The following is a 24408-nucleotide window of genomic DNA, read 5'->3' as shown; positions in this document are numbered from 1 at the left end:
CTTTCATCTTGCTACTTAACTGGTCATAATGTAATGGCTCTTCGGTGCATAATGGGATACCTGTAAGTGACGTTATGTGGGTATCTCGATCCTGATTGGTTGGTGAAACGTGGCATTTGTTTTATGTTAGCAACAGTTTTTTGCATTCTATTTTGAATTAACCAAGCCCGACAAGTATCAATTCCCTTATCTTCTGTATTTGCTTTATGTATTTTATATTATATATTATGTATTATATTCTATTCCTGGACTTCGGCAAAACCTTTGGGGTACAGAGGGAGCAATTTTAGACTTTTGTCTTGCTCTCTCAATAGAAAAGGTTTTGCTCTTATGACTTCCGGAGCTGATACCCCCTGAAGACGTCAGCTTTGGTTGTCATATTTATTCAGATTTTTCATATTTTCATTGTCTCTATTCTCTTAAGTGGCACATTCTATATTTTTTAACGAAGATTCTTTGGCAAAGATTTCAATTCTTTCGCTATATATTTCTTATTTATCACAGAGGCAGACATGTAGAATATTAACAAACTAATTGTGTATCTAAGTTGCCATGAACACAAAACACAAAAATATTACGGTTACAATAAATTATACAAAAAATGTTAAATATAAGTTAAGTAAAAGTCGTTACGAGAAATAATTATATTTTAACAAATTTAATGAGCAATTCAATTGACTTCATGTTAATTAACATTCTAACTTATGTGGCGAAACTTAGCTGATGGACTTTAACAAGCTATCTGTTTACAAACTGTCAGCTGGAGCTGAGGTCATAGGTCATGTGTCAGTGTATCTGTGATAGTCTTCTTCTTGAGTTGCAAGTATTCAATCTATATTTTTTTACTGTCATAGTCGTATCGTTTTAATTACCCATTATCTATTTTATCTCATTAAGCCATCTTATTAATTAGTTGCCTTATCTTATTGATCTATCTTATTAGAGTGGTTTAAAAATTTTCGGTCACAGAGACCTTAAGAAAATTAAAGAATTATACAGTTAACAATTTGTAAAAACTTTTTTCATTTCTTTTTTTTTTCATTTGTCATATTTGTCATATTTATATTACACATTAAAATACAATTGATATTTTTTGATAGTCATAGTTGTATCTTATTAATTAGCAGTTCATTGCTATGTAATTTCGATGAAATACTAGTTTTTTTTTTAAAAAAATACAGTTAATTAAATTTACTAAAATGTTTAATCTATTTGGTGCAATGGAGTTGATAGAGAACAATTGAAAAGTTGACACTTAATTGTTTGTCTTTTTTTCAGTAACTTTTTCGCTGGAATGAAAGTTTCTATAAAATATGCATAGGAAATTTGAATGGGTAAATTTAGGTTTATACCGATTTCATTGATAATGTGGAAGAGGCTCTAAATTTCAGAAAATTATCAAAAGCATATAATATTTTTTTAAGTTCATCTAATATTCATTGTTAAAATTTTTTTTTGCATACAGTGGTTCTTTAAGTATTGAAAAAAAAGTATGAAATAAAGAATTATGATATCTTGCGGAGTTTAAGAATTATATTGTCAGAAAAGTTTGCTGTTGGGTAAATATTACAACTTGAAAGTTGTCGAAGTTTTGAGCGCGTTTTACAGGCTTCCTGTTACAGGATTTTTCAATTTTAAAAGTTAATACCACCAGTATGTGCATCGAAAATTACTAAATGATGAAATTCTTTAACAGCTTTAGTTGTAAATGTATTGGGCTTAAAGTTAAAAATTTTTTTTCGTTGAATCCTTGAATATAATAACCTTCGTAAATCATTTTAAAAATGAACCATTCCAATTGACTTTATTTGTAAATGTTGAATTTCAAATACTGTCTCCTTAGAATTAACAAATTTAGATTTTTTTTAAATTTGTCTTACCAAAGTTTATTATTTGCATTATTTTCCAAGTTTTCAATATTTTCCATCTCAAAAAGAGATAGTTAGAGGATATTACAAAAGATGTTACCATAATGGAAATTTTAAAATAGAAATGTAAGGCTAAGAACAGAAAGGTTTGTTCCGTAAGCCAAGGCCTACTGTAAGCTGTAGCGCCAGAAAAGAAAAGAAAATTTCCTTTGACCGTTTATGATGATGATGACTTGAGATTTTTATATTTTTTTATCACAAATATATTTTAAAATATAATGTTTTCAATACATTTTAATAATTTTTATTTATGAATAAAAATTATCAAATATATTCTAATAAAAATAAATTTGTATGATCACTTTATTGAAATATAATCATATAACAAAAATATACCAATGGAACATTATAAATAAATATAAATTTTTATTAATTTAATTTTTATAAATCGGAATTAAGTATAAAGAATCTTTATTTGGAAAATAACCATTTTTTTATAAATGAAATTTTTGTAATAATTTTTTTAAATATTCATAATAATTTTTGCAATAATAATTATTATTATAATTTTTATTTTTTTGAAAAAAGTTTATATCTCTTTTTTAAATAATTAATTTTATATTTCAGAGATATATATATAGAGAGAGTTTAAATTTTTAAAATAGTAAATATTTTATCCCATTTTAAATTACACCACCGTGCTCAATTTAAAAACCTTATCAAAAACATTTACCAACGTACTAAACCGTATATATTGCATTCGACGTACTATCCTTCGTTTTGCCAAGATATGCGCTTCCTCCACGCATCTTTCATCACCACTAAGATAAAAACAATTTCAACCTCTATCTCTTTTCTCATTAATAATGGGTAAAGAGAAAGCAGTGTTCGAGATAAAATGGATACCCATACCATATGGTGTCTGAAAGTGAGACAGTTTCACATTTCCTTCCACATTTTATTATTCATGAATCTCAGTTTCTTCCTCGCTTTTGGAGATGCTTGTAGGAGGGGTGTATATCTTCTCTATTGATTGTAGGGAATTGGTGGGGAAATAGGGAAGATATCTCGAGTTGAGATGATGGTAAATTATATTTTTATGTTGGTGGTTGAGACAAAATGAAATTATTTCTAACTATGCTGTAAGAGGTGCACGTATGGGCGGTTGAGAATAAAGTCGAGACATTAACTTTCTCGGGGAATTTTTAAAAGGACTGTATTTATACCTTTCATCTTGCTACTTAACTTTGATGCTGAAAAAGAATTTCAGCTTAGATGATGCTTTTAATTGAAAGAGATTTGAGAGTTGAAAATATTGCGAAAGAATTTTTAAAAGCCTGTACCTAAGGTGACCAGATGCCTTCGAATCTTGGGGATAGTCCTCGAATTTCATTGATAGTGAAACAAAAACTTTCAAACTCTTTGAGGTCAAAAAATGTCTTCAAATTTTCCCACTTGTCCGCAAATATCATCGAATTTCTCCAAAAATACATAAACTCTTTTGTATGCAAGATAAAATTAACAAAAAATGAAATATCCAAATAAATAAATAAATAATGGAATTTAATGGAAATCAATTGAGCTTCGTCAATGGAACTGAAGTTTTAAATGAAAATCAATTAAGCTTTGTCAATCGAGCTGAAGTTTTTAATGGAAATCAATTGAGCTTCGTCAATCCAGCAAAAGTTTTTAATGGAAATCAATTGATCTTCGTCAATGGAGCTGAAGTTTTTAATGGAAATCAATTGAGCTTCGTCAATCAAGCTGAAAATTTTAATGGAAATCAATTGAGCTTCGTCAATCTAGCTGAAGTTTTTAATGGAAATCAATTGAGCTTCGTCAATCGAGCCGAAGTTTTTAAAAGTAAGAGTTTTTGGAGTTGAAAAAAAGTATTTGAAATAGAATTATAAATTTTGAAGTAATTATAAATATAGGGGTTTTAAAATCCTAAATATGAATCCTAAATATGATGTCCATCTTTACTTTTGACTATAACGTTTTGCTTTAAATTTATCATAATTATTTCACTTAGGTAGTAATTTTTCAGCAAATGTTTCTTCATAGTTTATTAACTTAGCAAAAAGGCGATTAAGCTATCAATACGTGTAAAGATTTGATATGTTTTGAAGCAAATATTAAAAAAGTTTATTTAAGACTTCAATGGTTTTTCAAAAATAAGGCGCTATTTCGGTTGCAAAAGTTTGCTTAAATTTAATTATATTTTTCATTTATTTGGTAATTTTTCAACAAATAATTTTAAGCTAATTTTCAAGTTGGTTTTTTAAACTTTCACTTTACAACTCTTATTTAAAATAAATAAAATACGAAAAACTTAGAGTTTCAGAATTTATCCAGTTTAGTATTAATAAGCAATTGCTATTTAAATTTGTACAGCACTACTAATGCCAATTTTTTCTTGAGAGAAATAATTATTTTGAGTGGATTATACTCTTTGCCAAAAATAAAACTGAAAGTAGGGGAAGATTTTGATGTATTTAACTGAAGTTTGTATTGATTAGAGTTTGTAATGTTTGTCCCCTGTAAAAAATTCCGGATTATGATAAAAAGTACCAAATTATGATAAAAAGTACCGGCACAAAGGGTACTTTGCGTCGTGAAATCCATTTTTGCCGGAACATGTTACGGATCAAAAAGTCTGATATACCGTAGTTTTTATACTAATAATTATCTCAAAATCAATGTAATTAAATAAATATTGCTGCAAAAATTACGGTGTAATATTTTTAGTGTTAAAATGGATTTTGCGATGCCATTATTTTATACTGATACTGCAATTTGATATGGAATTTCTTACAGAGTTTGAATCATTTCTGTATTTTTAAATATTTGTGTTGAACCATAAAATTTTGTTTAAAACTTAACTTTAAACTTTTTAGTATGTTATTAAGCTTTTAAAATTGAAAATGAAGAATTTTATAAGTAATAAAATGTAATATAAATTGAATAAACGCAGAAAATATTTGAGAAAGAAAGAATATCCAACAAAATACATTACTAGAAAAAATTACAATCGTCAAAGTAAAGAAAAACATTAAATGAGTTGAAATCGTTTGAAATTATTTGGTGCTAAAATAAAAAAATCGTTTTAAGATAGATTAAAATAAATTGTAGCGATTAAAGCGTCACTTAAACTATACTGAGGATTTTAGTTGAGAGGAGAATTTTTGTAACTTAAAGAACGTCAAAAAGTATAACAAAAAATGAAATTTAAAAAAAAGAACCCCGAAAGAGGAATTTTAAAGTTTTACCTTTAGAATTTTTAAAAATTACGATAATTACGTAATTTAAATATTACTTTCAAACGAATCATTTTATCTACCTTGTCATTAACATTTTACTTTATTTCATAATCGTCGTTGAACAACTGACCCAATTTTGGGTTTACGAAAACTTATGTTCAACTCCGTAGCCTAGTAATTTTGAACCCAATCCAGAAGACAAGGGAAATCCTGAATCAAGTATTGGGAGAAATTTGTCTTCATGGAGGACTTTTTGATGGAACTAACCCGCATTTGCTTTACACTGGGAGAAAAACCACGAAAACTTCCCACAGTTAGTCTGACGGCAAGGGGACTCTATCCCATGATCCGTCTACCACTGAGGATATTTTAAGTCAGCACTGTGGTCGATGTGAGCCAACTGTGGAATTCGTATCGACCAGACATCGCTGGAATTCAAACCCGGTTCTCCTCATTGGAAGGAGAATGTTCTATCCCCTGAGCCACCACGAGTTATGCCATTAACATTGAAACATATTTAACATGTCAAAATTGTTATCAAATTATTAATTCTTGAAAATATTTTGACTAAATTATATTTTTGAATTTGATATGCCAAGTATTTTTTATTCTTTAATTATAAAGAGATATAACTTGTTTGAAAATTGATTACGATTATAATTCTAAGATATATTTTGAAATATAAATTCAGGTATGCAAGAAATTGACTTAAGTACTAATTTTAAAGGTTAAGTGAAAAAGTCAATTAAGGTTGAGGAAAGTTAATTTAAACGCAAAATCAAAACATTATTACTCGGTTTATTTCGTTGGAAAAAAATATCGATTCGTTGGAATATAAAATATCGATGACTTAAGGTAAAAAATTTATTCATTTTGCAGCAAGAAGTAATTTATTAGGATGATGGATGTCAGCTTGTCTGTGTTAGAAAAGGCGGCATGTGCGCACCGTATTACGACAATCACGCAGTTGGTCGCGAAATTGTGGAGACATGACCCCTCTGGTCCACAAACTGGCTGTTGCGGGTATGTTTTATCATTTTATGTTTTATCATATTTATCTGTATCACTGCAAAGATGATTGAGTTTAACAGAGGAACAGAGGAAACATAAAACTGAAAGAAGCATTAAAAATGCTCGAAACTTCTTAAATTGTTTCCTATATAAAAGGATATTTATTTTATTTATAATATTAATAGTTGTATATTAATTTAATATTAATTCCGTGATTAGAAAGTTTGGTTATTATTTTGAATAAAACTATGCAAGCATTTGAATGTTATTTCAGTCTTGTTACATCTACATTAATAAAATTACCTATTCAAGAATATCGAGAAATATTTTCTGTGAGAAATATTCCACATGATGTCAATATTCTGACGTCTCTCAAAAAACATTTTGCGATAAGAAGGTAGCAGAGGCACTACCTATACCGTTACGAAAACGATCAATGCCGGATGACTTTTCAAGATGGCCTCATTAAAATATAATTAAGTTATGAATATTTTTTAATTTATATTTTATTAAGTTTTCTTAGAAAAATCATCACTATGTTTTAATTAAGAGGTTACGATTGCTCAGAGGATAGAGAGATCAATGCTTCTGAATGAGGTGACACAGGTTCGACTCCCAGCGATAGCTGGTGGATACGAAATCTGCACCCGGTTCGCGCTGACCACTGTGCTGACGTAAAATATCTCGGTGATAGACGGATCATAGATTAGAATGCTCTTTCTGACGAGCTAACCATGAAAGGTTTTCGTGGTTTTCCTTTCCACGTAACGCAAAACAGGTCAGTTCCATAAAAAACCCTCCATGAAGGTTAGTTTGCCCCATCGCTTGATAAAGGAGTTCCCTTGTCTCCTGGGTTGCGTTAAAAATTATAAGGTTACGGAGCTGAACATTGGCGTTCATAAACTTAGAATCAATCGAGTCCTCTGTTCAACACTGGTTATAAAATAAAATAAAATAAAATAAAATAAAATAAAATATGCTTTTAGAATATTCCAAATCTTTTTTTCTAGTATTAAAGTTTTTTTCTTCAAGATACTCAAAGAATTTTAAATTTTCATTCCTTACGAGAAATGAATGCAATGAAGTTGATGCTATAAATAAAATTATTCTAAAAAGTTCATTTTAAATAATAATAAAAATATTGTTCTGCAGGGTTTAGACAATATTCTGGAAGCGCTGTTGTGCTAATTCTACGAAAACACCTATTTTTCTAGTTTCAAATAATTGTATATGTAAAGACTTATCAGATTTCGTGAGATCGTATTTTCTGGAAAAAAAAAAGTTATTTTTACCCATGTGAAATTCGCTACACATAAAAGCATCAAGTTTTTCAGAAATTAACTTAAAAATATATTAGTACTAAATGCAATTAGGCGTTTTCTTTACACAAAGTTCAATTAAGTATTAAATAAATAGTTGCTTTAATGTCATCCAAAATAAAGCAAATTTTTTACCTTATGTAATGTAAAATAAAGGAAGTTAAAATATAATTTTTTCGTTTAACTTTATTCTCTTTATAAATGTGGTGTAAAAACTTATTTCTAAAGAGAGAAAATTAGTAAAAATGTTAAGGAAAGCGCGTGTTCAAGACAAGGCTAAGTGAATGAGGATAAAGTGAAGTTAACTAAGTGTGTTCTTCTATAACATTGTAAAAAATTCGTACCAAATTACTGTAACACGTTTATGAAGGCTGAGTGCAGCATTCGTAAAACCTTCTTTTCTGTAAAATTTATATCGTAATTTTTGGAACCAATATTTATTTTATTACAGCGATTCAGTGATGTTATTATAAATATTACTACAAAAATTTGGGTACACCAGATCTTTTATTTCGTAAAATTTTAAGGTAAAAATGGATTTCATGGTGAAAAGTACTGGCACCATGAGTGCGGTACTTTTTACCGTAATTTGATCCAGAATTTTTGATAGTGATTGCGAACTCAATTAGGTGGTCTGGTCGGTAAATGAACCTTAGATTTATTTTAAAGTGGAAGACTTGAACCTGTATAAATTCTTTGAGATACTTTAACTTACATTTTAAGTTCTTTTTTTCTTCACATTTACTAATATTTCTATTGACTTTAAAATTTTTTTATCAACAGTAATAATTTAAAAAAAAACATTTGTGTCTTTATTTATTAAACGTGTAATAACTGAATCCTAGGGGATAATTAAGGCCCGGATTTTGATGACATTTGCATTTTTTTGCATTTTTTGCATTTTTGGACATTTTTTGTCCTTTAGAGCATTTTTTTAGATTTATAGGGCATTTTTCTTTAAATTTTGGGGCGTATTTTGCATTTTAATGCATTTTTTAAAGTTTTCGGTTAATTTTTTCCAATTTTTATTATTTTTTATCAATTTTCATTATTACACTGGCTTCCAAACAATGAAGAAAATCTATAGGATATTAACAGGTGAAGCAAAATCTTTTCAAATTGAAGAAGAATTGTCAGTAAGTGAGACCGTCTTTTTCAAGTACACCCCTATAACATCAGTAGACGTTGAAAGAAGCTTCTGCAGGAATGAAAATTTACTTTCAGACGCTCGTTTACTTACAGAGACGCTCGTATACATTTCAAATTATCAAAAAAAAAAAATTAATAATCCAATGTAATTCTGATATTTAGTAATATTATGAGATGGGAGTTGTTATATCCCTCAAAGTTTCTCTACAAAAGAAAAATATTTTGGTGTCAATATATTTTCCTTTTTTTGTTAATTTAGGATATAAAACTTATTTTTCAAACTTTAATGAACGTAGAACAAGTATTGCATTGCTTTATGTTTTTTAAATGACTCATAATAATTTTAAAGAGCAAAACAGTTTTTTAATTCAAGATTTTTACTTTATTTAAGGCATTTTTTGCGCAATTTTTGCATTTTTAAGGGCATTTTTTGCCCTTTTTAAGGGCATTTTTTGCACTTTTTAAGGGCATTAGTTGAGATTTTTTAGGTCATCAAAATCCGGGCTCTAGTGATAATAGAGTTTGATGATACGAATATTCTTTACATATTGATAAGATACCATATTGTTTCGTAAGATCTTGTATAATAATGATGAGAGAAAGAAAGAACGAACGAATGAGAGAGAAGAAGAAGAAAAAGAAGAAGTGTGATAGAGACCTATTTTGAAATCGAACTATAAATCGAAATAATCGAATATAAAATTGAAATATGTATTTTAGTTCTCAAGAGATCAATAATAATAAAATAAATAAATTTTTTAAATGTAGTATATTTCCTTTTTATTGAAACCGTTTCATAATTATTTCGAAATAAAGTGTAACTTAAATTTCAGTTAGTAGTAACTTAGAAAAAATAATCTTAGTAGAAATCATAGTCATCATTGTCAATCATAATCAAAATAGAATTTTAATTTATGACGAAAAATTCAATTCGAATAATTTCTGTGAACTTTAAACAGTCTTGTAACATTGTTCTAGGTTAATATGTTAATGTAAATGCTGCAAATATCACTATTTTAGTATTGTTACAAATAATTAGAATCAGTTGTTTTTTTAGTAAAATAAAATGTGTTTATTTTTACATGTGCGGAAAAAAAATGAAATGGCTTGTTGTATATCAATGAGTGTATGCTTTACAAAATATAGTAACGAATGTAATGTGTTAAGCTTTTGTAAAAATACAATACAAACAAAAATTAGACATTAGGTACAGAGGCATTCGAAATGAAGGCTTAAATATAAAACACTAATAGAAAGCTAACGCTAAGTGTACCGAATGCTTTTTATCGATTTCTGTTATTTTGGCACTCAAAACCACGTGAGAACGCCATTAATACACAATACAACTTTGAATACAAGCGACACATACTCACCGAATTCTGATTGGCTCGCAGGTGTCGCGTGGCTACTCGAAAAATCACAGCTGCAATAGTCCAAATAGAGTTGACGATTCAAATACAAATTCTCTTTCATCAAATTCAAGCGAAAATATCGTCTGCGACTTAGAGGCATAAAATCGTTTGCAAATGCGATGAGTTCCGCAGTTGTGTAATTTGAGCGGCCATTTTGGAGTCAAACAACTCACTTCAGACGTTCGGTATAAATGTCTGTCTACGTTGCGTGGAATCTTGAGCTTTACTGAAGAGAACCAACTTCTCCTGAATTTTCCAGCAGGAATTATTGATCCAGGAGAGGGAGTCCGCTCAACACCCCCCTCTTTCGAAGCACGTACGTGAGGAATTTAGTGCAGCTGCGATTGTCAATTGAATAGAGTTTGATTAGAATTCCTTTACGTCTCTTTATCATAGTTTTTTACTGATACTGTATCCAAGAATAAAACTAATCTAATTTTTTCTTTCAATTTCATTAGGTATACCACATTAATCATTGTCAGTCTTTTTTTACAGCAAATAATATAAATAAGCAATTAGGAAAAATGTATCTAATTTTAGAATTTTGATCTTTAACATTATTTAGAATAATGAATAAACTATCCAGCGTTTTTATATATATAAAATCCTCTAACTTTATCAGATATATATTTTAATCAATTAGATTTATTTTTTTAGTCTTTTTTAGTGTATATAAGTATATAAATAAACAAATAATTTAAGGAAATGTAACTAATCTAAGTACTTGTTTTTACTTTGTATTTAACGTTGTTTATTTATTAAAAATAGCTTAATATAATAATTGGCTTAAATAGCATTGTCATTTTAAAGTAGCTTAACTGGATCATACAATAGATTGATGAAAACTTTTCTTTTTATTATTTAAAGCAAATGGTATTCGAAAAAAATCACAAAAAGGAATGACATTTATAATTTTGCTGTGAATTTTAAAATCTTAGCAAAAACGAATGAGCTTATTGCAAGGATTCGTAAATTGTATTATGTTTTAAGGAAACTAAAATTCTTTCATAAACTTGCATAAGACTACTTATATTCTGCGGTTATTAATTTGAATTAACTCAAATGAATTAATATTCTTCAAAACACTCAACTTTACTAATCAATGTTTTGATTAGAAATACCTAGTTTTGCATTTAAACTTGGTCCTAAACTTGAAATATCATATAGTACACTCACTTTTAATAAAAAATGCATAAAAATACAAAAACGTTTTTGAGTCTCAGATGCTTATTTTTTCTCCTTGAAATGTAGAACTGTCAGCTTTTGGGAGGCCTTAATGAAAACCTTCCATTTACATTTCTGAAACATCTCATGAACTTTTAAATGGCTTAAAGTATTGTAACGGACAAACAATAGCCTTCCGCATTATAGGTGAAATTAATTTTTTTTAGATAATAAAAAATTTAATGAAATTATGTAAGAAAATCACTTTAAATTTTGTTCCGTTAAACAAAGAGTAATTTGAAATTAAAGGGAGAGATTCATTGATATTGTTAGATAAATAGTACTAAAGATATATATCATTATAGTTACGCCTTCTGTGTCTCATAGCATTGTGAGTTGAACTCTTCAATTTTTCATTTACAATATCGAAAATATGCAATATTCTAACACAGCAAGACTTATTTGCCTTCATATGAATTTAATTCTACAACAAGATAATCAGTAGATGTGAATTAGAATAATTTAAATTTAATATTGCTGATTTATTTCAATAGAAGTTCTAATCTTCTTGTTGCATTATATAACTCATTGGTTTGATTCTAGAATAACACTTGATTTCGATTCCAAAATAACTTTTATTGACAAAAGTTATCTGATACTTTAGAATTGTAACATCTTTCATAATTTAAAGAAATAGTATTACGCTTATTGTTCGAATGTAACTTCAGATATTTTAAAACCATACAGTTACTCGTATTTCTATGTTGAAAATTTAATTATATAGTTGTATAACACTGTAAGCGATATTTAAGCTTAAAGTTATACAGAATAAATAAAATGTAGCATTCTGCAATTAACATAGAATACTATGCAATTAAAATTTGAAATTCCAGTATATGAGCTTTAATGAAATTGTTTATTACTACGTATGCGTGTAAAATCACAAAGTATTTTATTTTCCTAATTTATTTGTCAACCATATTCAAAAAAATTTTAATATAAAACCTATTATTTTATTTTATAATCATCGGTGAACAGCCGATCCAATTTTGGGTTTACGACTATTAATATTCAACTTCGTAGCCTTGAAATTTTGATTCCAATCCAGAAGACAAGGGAACACCTCGATTAAGTATTATGAGAAATTTGGCTTTGGGGAGGGCTTTTTGATGGAACTAACCTGTATTTGCGTTACATGGTGGGGAAAACCACGGAAACCACCCATGATTAGCCTGATGGCAAGGGGGCTCTAACCTACCATTGAGGACATTTTACATTAGCACTGTGATCGGTGCGAGCCGGGTCCGGAAATGAAATGTCATCGACACCAGTCATCGCTGGAATTCGAACCCGGTTCACCTCATTGAAAGGCAAACGTTTTATACCCTGAGCTACTACGGTTAAAAACTAATTATTGTGAAAATTAGCTAGTCTAAGTTATTTTTGTGATCGAATCAGAAATTACTTGAATGATTAGGTAATTTTAGCAAATATCCATTTCGCTTCATAATATATTGATTGTTATATGCCATCAATATATTAACCAGTTGTATGAACCAGTTGATAATATACCAGTTGTATAAACGATAAAATTTTAACAAACCTAACTCGTGGTCTTTAATCTGAAATTTATTTATTGTTAAATAGTAATTTTGAAATTTACTTATATATTCTTATGTTTGTTTATATTTTAAATAGTTATTTATTAAATTTATTTATTATTAGTTATTATTTACATTTATCTATCATTTATAATTTTCAGATACTTTTTCAGTTGAATATTGTAATTTGATAAAAATTTCATATCTTTAAGCTGTTGGTGAAAATGTTACAAGAAAACGTAGCAAATAATAAGCGATATTTGTTTTGAATTTTCCCTAAATTTAATTCAAATGTTTAAATAAATTCTTGAAACTTGATACTCTGAATACTTAATTTAAATGTGAAATTCTTCGCCATAATATTAGCTAAATTTCTTCCAATACAGTAATAAATATTGTGTTTCAAAAATATACGCTCTTAAAAAAAAATTAAAAATATGCATGCTACTTTTAAAAGAGTATATTGAATAGAATAGGCACAACTGTTTGTCAAAGTTCGACACATATTGCATTTTTGGCTTTGGAGTGGAAAACCAATAATTTTATAAACGAATATCATTTCGTCGTCACAGAGTTTTGAATGATAAGTGTGAATCATCGTATAATCTTAAAATGCTTGAAGTTGCTGAGTTGTTAATTTTATGGAATATTGTTAAGAAATAAATAAAAATCCACTATTTAGTAAATGAGCAAGTTTAGAATGCTTAAAATAAAAAAGAAACGTAACAATTTAAAAACGTTTGATCTGCTGATTGGATTTTTAAGTGACGCATTTTTAATGGTTTAAGGGGATAACTTTAAAGATGCCAATGAAAACGTACAGGCAATATTTTAAATTACGAAATCTAACTCATGATGTACTTTCTCTGAAAAATTATTAAACTATATTTCGGGGGCCAAAAATTGAAATTCGAAGAAAAAAAGTTATGTTTATTCAGAGGAAGTAAATTTTATGTCTTATTTCGTAGCTTAAAATATCGTTAAAGTCCCACCCCCCTTCTTGAGGAATTAAGATTGAATCCTAGAACGTAAATTATCCAATCATTAGATAAAAAGTTATTCAAGATGATCCGTTTTTTTAAGGCGAACTGTTCATAAAAATCTATTTAAAATGATTAGGGTGTCACCCTTTTATTTAGTTTGTATTACTGCTTGTATTGAAATAATGTTTTCATTGTTTAATATATTTCTTGTCGAAAACTACAGAAACCTAACTACTTGTCTAAACTATTTTTTAAAGATATAATTAAGAAACTATTCTTATGAAATTAGAAATTCAGTTATAGTTTAGTAAATTGAGTGGAAAGAATATTGTTCTCCAAAGAGAGAAACATATTGGTTCTTTTGAGTTATAGCATTATTGTTTAGCTTACAAAACCGCATCGTTGTCTATAAAAAAGTTAGAAAGTTTTAAAACAGCTTTTTTATTTGTAACTTTACTAATACTTTATAACAATTATTTTGATTTTACTGAAGCATAAAAGAAAATTTTAAGCTTCACAAAAAATAATTTAAATAAATCTGACAGACTTATTTGAAACCATGCTTTCTTTAGAAATTTTTAATTTTAGAATTTCATTGAGAAATTTTTCATTTTATGGAGAGTCTGTTTGCATTTTAAGTGCACGCCAAATGGATGCCAAGCTCCCAGTGCGAGCAAATATCTCCAAATATTGAAACGACGTTGCACAGCCTCTTATTAGCTCTTTTTCTATTAATAATAATAACAGTTATTAACAACAATGATTACTTAACAAGTGATAAAGATTAATAAAAATAATGTCGAACAATTGTACAAACATACGTCTTTCTGTTTGCATATAAAAAATTGATCAAATTTATAAATAATGCTTCTTGCAGACGATTTTCTTCTAAAGCAAAACAAATGTTAAAATTCTTTATCTCATATTTGATCTGTTAAGAGCATGTCAGCATAAGAAGCGCAATATTTAATTGTCCAATCAAATCCAATGTTCTTGAAACGTCTTATAATTGTTTAGTTTTTTTAGTGTTTTTTTTGTTTAGTTTTTCAATTGTTTAGTTTTTTTTTTAGTTTTAGAATGTTCTCCTTTTTTTTATCGAAATATGTCGCCAAGCTCCGGATTCCGGTAAGACTACAAAACTATAATTGTTTTTTAATAATTCCATGGCATGCTCTTTTATATCGTAAAAGATAGCATGAATTAAATTTCTACTTGATGTGTTTAACTTTTAAAAGATTTTATATTGTTTTGAAAGCATATTTGTATAATTTCGTAAAGAAATAAAAAGCGAATTTATGCAGCTGAAGATGATTACTTAAATTGCAAACCACAATGGTATTTTCTTAACATACAACTGAGTATAAATTAATCTTTTATGCTAATAAGAATGTAACATTAAGTTATTAGAATTACTTGCATTCAATATATTTTATATATAGTAGTGCCTTCTGGTTGTAATTTATCAGAACGAAAACACTTATAAAAACAAATTGAATAAAAAATTTTAAAAAAAATGAGACAAATTTCCAACAACAGTTATTTTATAGAACCATAAATTTATATAATACAATTTTCCAATCAGATTAGTATAATATATATGTATATATTTATATATAATTACATATAATGATATCACAAGTTGACACAGTTTGAACATGAAACAGAAAAATCCTTTCGCCATTTACAAAGCATTTCTTAATTAGATTATTCAATATTTTATTTCGAAATTAATACAATCTTTTCACTTAAGGATAATATATTGAAATTTAATATCCGACAAAATAATTTACATGTAAAAATAATGAAGTATTCCACTTATTTTAAAATAAATATATTAATGGAATAGAATACATAAAAGTTCAAAGCAAAAATCTCAGAACAAATTACGCTAATTCAAACTAGAGGATAAGAAACTGTGTTTTTCTGTGTTTGAATAAATAAGTAAACAACATTAGAAATTCAATATAAATCGCTATTTCAACTTTTTATGAATTCTAAAATCGAATTTGCTTCCACATGAAAACACTTGCATCATGAAAAGCAGAACTTTTTGGATAAAAAGTTTATCAAAATTTTTTCATTAATTTAGAAATACAGTAGACTTTTAATTAACCCAGATGGGTGGGAAATGCATCATCCTAAATATAAGTGAATAATCCCGGATAATCAAATATACTCCTATTTTATGAAAAAAAAGTGACTAAATAACAAAAGCAAATTTAAAATAATTGTACGATAGGACGTTAATAACTTAAGTATAACATAAAAGTGAATGGTAATAAATTTTTAAATGATATTTAGAATTACAATTAGTACAAAAAAACAGAAATGTAGCATCTTTCGCAGAAATATGAATGATAGAAATTTGTTTCTTTGTGGTAGTATTTTTTATAGTTGAAACAATAGAGAAGTATTTTTACAGAAGCATCTTTAAAGTTTAAGACAATGAGATATAAAATAAAACATATACAGTGTAAAACGTTTTGGTGTACAGTTGCCACCAATTTTGGTGTAGAGGTAAACGAAAAATTTTGACGGTGCATGTAGTCGTGGTGTAACACTAGTATATAAGACATGTTAACTTGATTCTATCAAGAGGTACCTTTTGATACATGAAGGTTGACATAATCGATAATTAAATCCCCTCAATGGTGACCTGCGGACCTGATACGAACTTGCCAACATTGATGGATAGTCCACATTAAACAGTTGATTTGCTTAAAAATATACTGCTCAGAAAAATAAAATAAAAAATCCGGTGAAGTAGATAAAGTCTCCCGGTCAATAAACAATATTAAGAAGAAAAAATAATGAGCGAAATGCTATAAACAAAAAATGAAGGAAAAAAATGAGCGAAATGCTATAAACAAAAATTAAGAAAAAAATGAGCGAAATGCTATGAAAAAAAAATGAAGGAAAAAAAATAATAAGCTAAATGCTATGAAAAAAATGGAGGAAAAAATAATAAGCTAAATGCTATGAAAAAAAATGAAGGAAAAAAATAATGAGCAAAATGCTATGAAGAAAAAATCAAATGAGCAAAAATGATATAAATATATAAACTGAATAAATAAACTAGTATTCGTATATCGAATTCTATCACAGATAAAATTCTGGAAGGGGAGTAATGTGGTGTAACTACCACTACGAATATTAAATAGCTATTCACTAGTATATAAGACATGTTAACTTAATTCTGTCTTGAGGTACCTTTTGATAGATGAAGGTTGACATAGTCGATAATTAAATCCACCTCATAGTCCCATTTTTCTGAGCTTTTTTCGTTGTTATAGTTTTACTTATTTATTTTTTTAAATTGTTTGTTTGTCTGTTTTTTTACTGATAACATATTTTTATGAGCACCAGAATCAATATATGACCCCATTGCAAAAAATTTCTTTCAAAAACAAGAACAGTTTCTGTAATATATTCGCACCAATTCTTACAAACAGTTGTTATTTTATTAAGTCCTGAACTCATGAAGCAAAATTTGTATTAAAAATAACTAAATGAATAGAATTAGATAGAATTAATATTACTAAATATTAATTTTACAACTAAATTTCTGAACTTAAATGTATTTAGTTTACCTCCACAACAAACATGGTGGCAACTATTCACCGAACTCTTCTTTAGTCTAAAAAAAAGCTTTATAGAACCATTAGTTTTATCAACAATGTCCGATTTGAGTTTTAAACTGTAATGATTGAGAGACATGATTTTTTAAATGACAATTTTTATAGTAAAACACAATGAGTTTATGTAATAATGATGATTAAATTTAAACTTATATTTATAAATTTAACTTATAAATAAATAATAATACAAAAAACTAAGGTTTTAGCAATTTTTTTCATTAATATAAGCTCATATTTTTGTATTTGTATTATTATAGAAATAATTTGGGGAATAAATTTTAATCCCTAAATTTAATCGGAAATATTTATATGGATATAATTGTTTTTACAAAATATTGGATTGTCTAACTATATGAAATAGCAAGTTTACAATTTTTATCAAAAACAGCTTCTCCGAAAATATTCTTCAAAGTTATTTAAAATTTCTTAACAACATGCACAGTCAAGTTTCTGAAACTTTATTAATTTTTGAAAACTTGAAATAATTGAATTTATAAACAATAGTTAAAAATTTTTAAATTTATGCTTTAACATTATATTCATAAAATTGAATGTTGGACGTACTTTTATTCAAACACGTGCTAAAGAATTATTGTAGTTTATGTGTTCCAATAACACATTAACACTTCTCATGAAGTTTTTTATTTATAATTAAGGAACTAAAATTTGAAAGGCGAAATTGATATTTGTTGTAAATATTAGAAATAGATTATAAAAATTCAAATTTTGGAATTGAAAAGCTATGTTTAGCTTTCAAGTAAATAGAAAACTATGAGCAAATAAGATGTGCAAAAATATTTGTGGTAAATTCACTATAAACAGCTTACCAATTATTAGTAGTTTCAAATGGAAATTTATGAAATAGTATTAATTGTGAGCGTAATTTCTTGATTCTGTTGATTTCGGTAATAAGTAATTATTTTTAATTATCTCAAAAATAATTTAAGTAATCTACAAATAAACAACAAAAACCATTTTCGAAACTATTATTAGATTTGACAAAAAGTGTATAAGGTAAATATAATTCACCTGAAATTTCATGTAAATTTGGCATACATTTATTTTAATGTGTGTGTAAGATACATTAGTAATTATTATAATATAATCAGATTTAAAAAATTTCAGAAATTAAAAATTAAAACTAAAAAAACTAAAGTATTTCAGATTTTTAAATTTGATTAAATATAAAATAGCGAAAATTCTGTAGTCTTATTATTTTTCAGTTCCCAAAAAAAGTGTGATATTTAAACTTTTGAAAAGCTTGCGTTTTAAAACGACGTGTTTTTCTAATTTCATTTTTATTAAATATTCCTCTCCAACTGGTTCGCCTCTTGTTCACAAAATGTGATTATTTGATATGGAATTTACGGATAAAAGCGCACCAAATAAGTGCTACTTCGTTTAATAATAACTGATTCAATAAAATATATGAGAAAAAAAATCTAATCTAAAAATGCAAATAAAGACTAATATTATACCTATTTCTGTTAACTTGGATTTGTTTTAGAATTTGTCAATGTTATTGATATGAGTATTGATTTTACTAATCCATTGATTCAGTGGTTGCTATGTACACTGAGAAAAAAAGTATAGTCCAAATTACTAGAATATGATGAAATTTATAGTGTTTCTGGCTTTATGGAAACACCAAAAGGCTCGGTAATTCTTACCGAGGTACTTCAGTAATTATTTTAGTAAAATTAACAATAAAATATAGTTTTGTAATATGTGATAAATGTGGTAAAATTTGGTAATTTCATCATTATACGTTCGAGCAGTATTTCCCAAAGTGTGGTACGCGTACCCCCAGGGGTACGGGAACAGTTTGGTGGGGGTACGCGTTCTTATGCGAAATATCTTGTAACAAACGAAAATTTCAAACTTTTTATTTCAAAACAAAGATACCATGAAAATTTAAGATTACGTATTTTCGTATTGGCTATTTTTTGCAGAGTTAACAGTTAATAATTAGTGGTGTCAACAGCCAGTTGTGATTTTTAACTTTTGCGCATTTTTTTATAGTAAAAAATACATTCATTTTTTTATTAGTGGTACGCAGCGTTACGAAAAATTTAAAAAGGGTACACAAAAGTCATAAGTTTGGGTAACACTGCGTTTAAGTATGGAATAAAACCCTTTCTGCTTCGTTAAATTTACTTTTCAGTTTTGCATTTTTTACAAAATGTGTGATAATAAGAGCTATGATTATGAAAACCAAAATTTCCAGTAAGCCTTTACCATACGAATAAAAAAAACTTATAATTTAGTGTTATTTAGCAGAATTACGTTTTTTCCCCTAGAAATGTCATTACCATACAGTGTGGAAATTTTATCAGAATAGTTTTATCTGTGTATAAGTAGAGATTTATTGAAAAAAATGAATGAATTGAAAATAATATTTTAATTCAAAAATTGGTGTTTAGAATACTATATACGTTTTGATTTAAATTCTTAAAATCAGAGAATAATTGAAATTTATATTTTGCATTCTTTATTAATTTTTGTCTCATTTTGAATTGTAATTATAAAACTAACTTTTCCAAAAATAATTGTATTTTAAATATTGATATCGAACAAATAGATAATAAAATATTAAGAATAATAGATTGTAAGTATTGAAAAAATGAATTATATTTTTGTATCAATAGCCATCGTATTTTAAAAATCTGATAAATCTGATGATCGTAAATCTGATTAAAAGTCTGATGATCGTATTTTAAAAACGATAAATAGACATATTGCTCAGAGTACAATAGCAAATACTTTGCAGAGAGGTATATGTATTTTTTAAAAATGGTTTAAGGAATTTTATTAAATGAACTCAAATTTAACTAAACTACATCATTTATATAAAAAAATATTACACCTATCACAAGCACGAACAATGATCGTTTTGTCTGTATAGCACTCATTATTTTTTCCTCTTATAACAAAACATTCCAACAAGATACTGTACTGACAATCAGAATTTCAACGAATCTATTTAATATTACTGAATAGTTCAAGTTAATGAAGAAAAAAATTATTTTCCTTTTCTGATTTACATATAACATTATAGTGTTTTTTGAGAGGGCACACTGTTCCTAATCTTGAAACTAAATAATTAAAAAAACATCTTAGATAAAAGTAGTAGTTATGAAACAGTTAAAATAATCGTTTTCAAAATTAAAGCAAATTTTTAAATGGAGCAGACGATTAAAAATATGTAAACGGTAACTATAGCAACAACTTGTCTTACAATAATATGAAAATGATTTAGAATGTCTTTATTTCTGTGAGCATATTTTAATTATATGGGCCAGATTCAGATTCTGTAAAATATTATGCGATTTATAAATAAAAAGACTTGTTTTTTAATATTTTCTACGATTCTCATTTATCTAATTTGTAACCAATTATTGTAACCAGTTTATATGGTTTGTCTTTTTTCAAGTTTGATTCTTACTTCAGCAAGGTGAACAAGGTGAGTTCTTTTTTGTTTAAAACACTTTCAGGCTTTTATTAATCATTATTTTTTCAGCTTCATTAAAGTAGTAATGATAAAATAATTATTTAAAAAGTCAAAAGTTCTTTAAAAGTCAAAAAACATAATTTAAAAAATTCTAGAATGTTCTTTTATTCCTATTATTTTATGTAAATATGGGGTTTTCAGAGAGACAACAAAATGTCATTAACATAACAAGTATCTCACTGTTCTGAGAATCAAGCAAGTGTTTTTATATTATTAAATTTTTGACTCGTTATATTTGAAAATTATTTCTTTTTGAAAAAAATAGCTACCATTAGACTTTTATAAAAAATTTAGTTGCATAAACAAGTAACTTATATTAGATTGTGATGTAATTTTTTTTTTACATTTGTTTATTCAAAACTCTTCATTTTTAATAATTTGTCATATGCAGTCGGACTTCTATTTAACGAACTTCCATTTTGCGAATTTTTTCAAAGAACTAACAACATTCTGGAAATTTCTTCGTAAAATAACTTCGAAATAGTGAATTCGAATAGCGAAGTGGATTTTTTATTTAGCGAACTTTTCTTTGAGATCCATTATCCACTTTCCCTTTTTCCCAAAATATTTCAGAACATTTCAAAAACTCATTTTATGGGGGTAATGACCTTGAATTGGTTTTCGAAGCCACTTAACTTTTAGAGAAAGCAGTAAAATCGCTCCCTTTTTGTTTGCATTTCAAACAAAAACCTCTGACAAAATTGGCGGATTTTATCTGTTGCAATTAAATTTAAGAGTGCATGTGGTAATACATGTTTAAAATTACTGTTATATTAAATGCAACTGTAATTTTATACATAAATTTAGCTTTATTTGGTTGAAAATGTATGTAGCATGATAGTGCAACACTGGACAATGTTTTGCTCTATTCTCGCTTTCAATGCAGATTTCTTTTATATGGTTACGATCTATAAAATAAATAGTACATACTAGTTTACAAGATAAAGGTGCATCAATTGCTATTTTAATTATGTTTAGTATTTATGAATTTGAAACCTATTTTGTGCTGTTTAAGTATTTCAGTAGGGGATTTTCTATTTAACGAATTTTCCATATAACGAACTTATTATCGGGGTTTAGCGACTTCGTTAGATAGAGGTCCGACTGTATTTATTCCATTTTTAACACACTGTATTTAAAAAATGCATTTTTAATAATTAAGCAATTTATTCGACAAACTAAAGATTTTCTATGGATGAATACTTAAAATTTATTAATGACACTTTGCAACATATATTTTTTGATATTATATATTCGAAATTCACAAATTTTTTTTTCTTCTTTAAATTCGAAAACATATGTGCCCCCTTAATATAAGTTTATCTCATAATTAAAACTGCACTGCATAGCTGTTTAAAACTGCATAGTAAGATTTTTTCCTTGTGAACTACTTAATGGATTGAAGCTGTAAATAATTTTCACAAATTTAATACTTGGCGTTGTTATTTAAGTTCAATTGTTCCTTAGGAACGTTATTTAAAGTAAGTTTATTGTTATCTTGATTTATATATTTTTATGACTTTATTTTGCAAAAGGTTTGTTTAATTTAAATTTAAGAGCAAACTCATTTCTGTATTTATGTATCTCAGTGTTTTGAGACAAAAAATAAATAATTCAGTTTATAAGTCTCGCATCATTACTTTGACGAAGAAGTAGAACAAATCCATTAAGCAGCTTTTACAAGAAATGAACATCTAAACGTGATACAGTAATGAGAAAATTAGCTTTAAAATGAGTATATGTAAAGTGCATCAGTTATCTACGACAAGTACATTTGAAAAGCTATGAAAACAAATAAAACTAAGCATTTTAATTAAGTAATTAGCACTGAATAATGTTTAAAAACGATAACCATATGAATGAAACTTCTACTTTTCTAGAAACTTTTGATAGAATAAGAGTTTAAAAGGAAACTACTTGATCTTTTGATTTTGATTTATTTTTTATGGGGTTTAAGAACAGATGAAAATGAGCCAGCATTTTTATTGTTATCATGAAAATATGGCTCAAGACGAGAGATTATTTACTCGTCTTTTACTCTCGCTCCCTCAGAAACATTTTCACACCAAATCACATCCGTACCGGATATGCATTATTACCAGCAGAGCATAACAGCTCAATGCACCATCAAAATGGTGGTTTCGAAACACATAACAATTAACCAGCAACACATATTCTTTATCCTTTTTGTCAAATGTAAAGGGGATGCCACATTGCGATCGCCTTTCTTGGTGTGTGCACCATGCTGTCCCAGTGTATAGAGCCTTGTCCATGTCCCCTATGTCCAAGTACACAAGTTCCAATCAATGGACTATGACCGTGATGACAATTGACAACACTTACAACCAGATGGCAGTGCTTTAGATCGTCTTCCGAAACGTCATAGCTAAGGGCTTCGTTCCAAACGGGATTGATAACACCTTTTTTGGTAGTAGTTTTCTTTTTTTTAATTTTCTTGTTGTCTCCTGTCGTTAGGCTTACTTTGACGTAGACATCTAAAAAAGAATATTCCTTTATTACTAAGCGTTAAATAGAAAAGTTATGCTAGTTAATTGTTTTAAAACTTGATTTAAAATGCCGGCAACAAAAAACAAATAGGTAGTATAGTGTGAGAGGAACTGTTTCTTATCATTTTTTTTTGAAAAGCATAAGAAGTTTAAAGGTTTGTTGCTAAAAAGAATGAAAAAATAGACTATGATAAAAAAGTTGCTGTCACTTTTACGAGTTAATTTTTTTCGAACACTTAAGGTATTACAAGACATTTTAAAATTTTTAGCGTATTTAAAACAGGGAATAAACAGAAGGTGTCCAAAATTATTTTTTATTGCTGTAAAGTGGACTGTTAGTGTTATTATCCTATATTTCAATCCATTTAACATGCAGTTCCGTAGTAGGGTTAATATTTCTTTCTTAAGGGTTATTCTTTACAGCTCTGTAGTAGGGTTAATTTATTTCTTAAGGTTTATTCTTTACAGTGACATTACTTTTATTATTACTGGTTAAAACTTTGGTGCTTGTAGAGGCACAGTTTTAGAAAAGTTTTCTATAATTATAGTAAGGTATCAGGCTAAACCACAGCGTAGTGCAAGTTAATCAGTCCTACATATAATAAAACGATATTACTGTGTAATCTTTTTCGAGTTGGCGGAAAATTTTCTCGAAAAAAGTAGTTCAAAGTATCAATTATAAGTTTCAAACTTTATGAACAATTTTCTCTGTTAGTGCGTTATATTATAATTAGAATTCAACTTTTAACTGAAATTAAAATGGTTGTTATAACAGATGATTATGATTTAAATAAGTTCTAACGCTGTAGAGACAAAATAAAAATTTCCCTGACACGCGACAAGTTGTTTGTTGTTGGAAGTCATCGAGAGGTAAATTTATTATGCAGTATAATTGAAATTTATGCAGTATAATTGAAAGTTTTCGAATATAGTGTATTTTGTTTGCTGGTTACGTATGATTGTTTGCAAGAAAAATTGCAAGCGA

General features: G+C 27.4%; 2 protein-coding genes across 3 annotated transcripts in view; both read right to left on the bottom strand.

Moving 5' to 3' along the window:
* The window catches only part of LOC107453857 (synaptotagmin-12-like), a 45459-nt gene extending 35081 nt beyond the window's left edge, over positions 1–10378 (bottom strand). Inside the window, exon 1 of one of the 2 annotated variants that reach the window (XM_043047715.2) lies at positions 9973–10378. The gene's annotated coding sequence lies outside the window, so the exon portion shown is untranslated. Of the gene's footprint in view, positions 1–9951 lie in introns of both variants that reach the window. The other variant, XM_071179553.1, reaches the window with a different exon arrangement.
* A 9525-nt stretch (positions 10379–19903) lies between these two features.
* The window catches only part of LOC107453852 (synaptotagmin-6-like), a 179201-nt gene continuing 174696 nt past the window's right edge, over positions 19904–24408 (bottom strand). Inside the window, exon 9 of the mRNA XM_071179586.1 lies at positions 19904–23411. Within this exon, the coding sequence (XP_071035687.1) occupies positions 23107–23411 (305 nt within the window). The 3' untranslated portion in view covers positions 19904–23106. The remainder of the gene's footprint in view (positions 23412–24408) is intronic.

This window comes from Parasteatoda tepidariorum, chromosome 4 (genome assembly GCF_043381705.1).
Source record: "Parasteatoda tepidariorum isolate YZ-2023 chromosome 4, CAS_Ptep_4.0, whole genome shotgun sequence".
NCBI lineage: Eukaryota > Metazoa > Arthropoda > Arachnida > Araneae > Theridiidae > Parasteatoda > Parasteatoda tepidariorum.
This window is presented reverse-complemented; position numbering and strand designations above follow the sequence as displayed.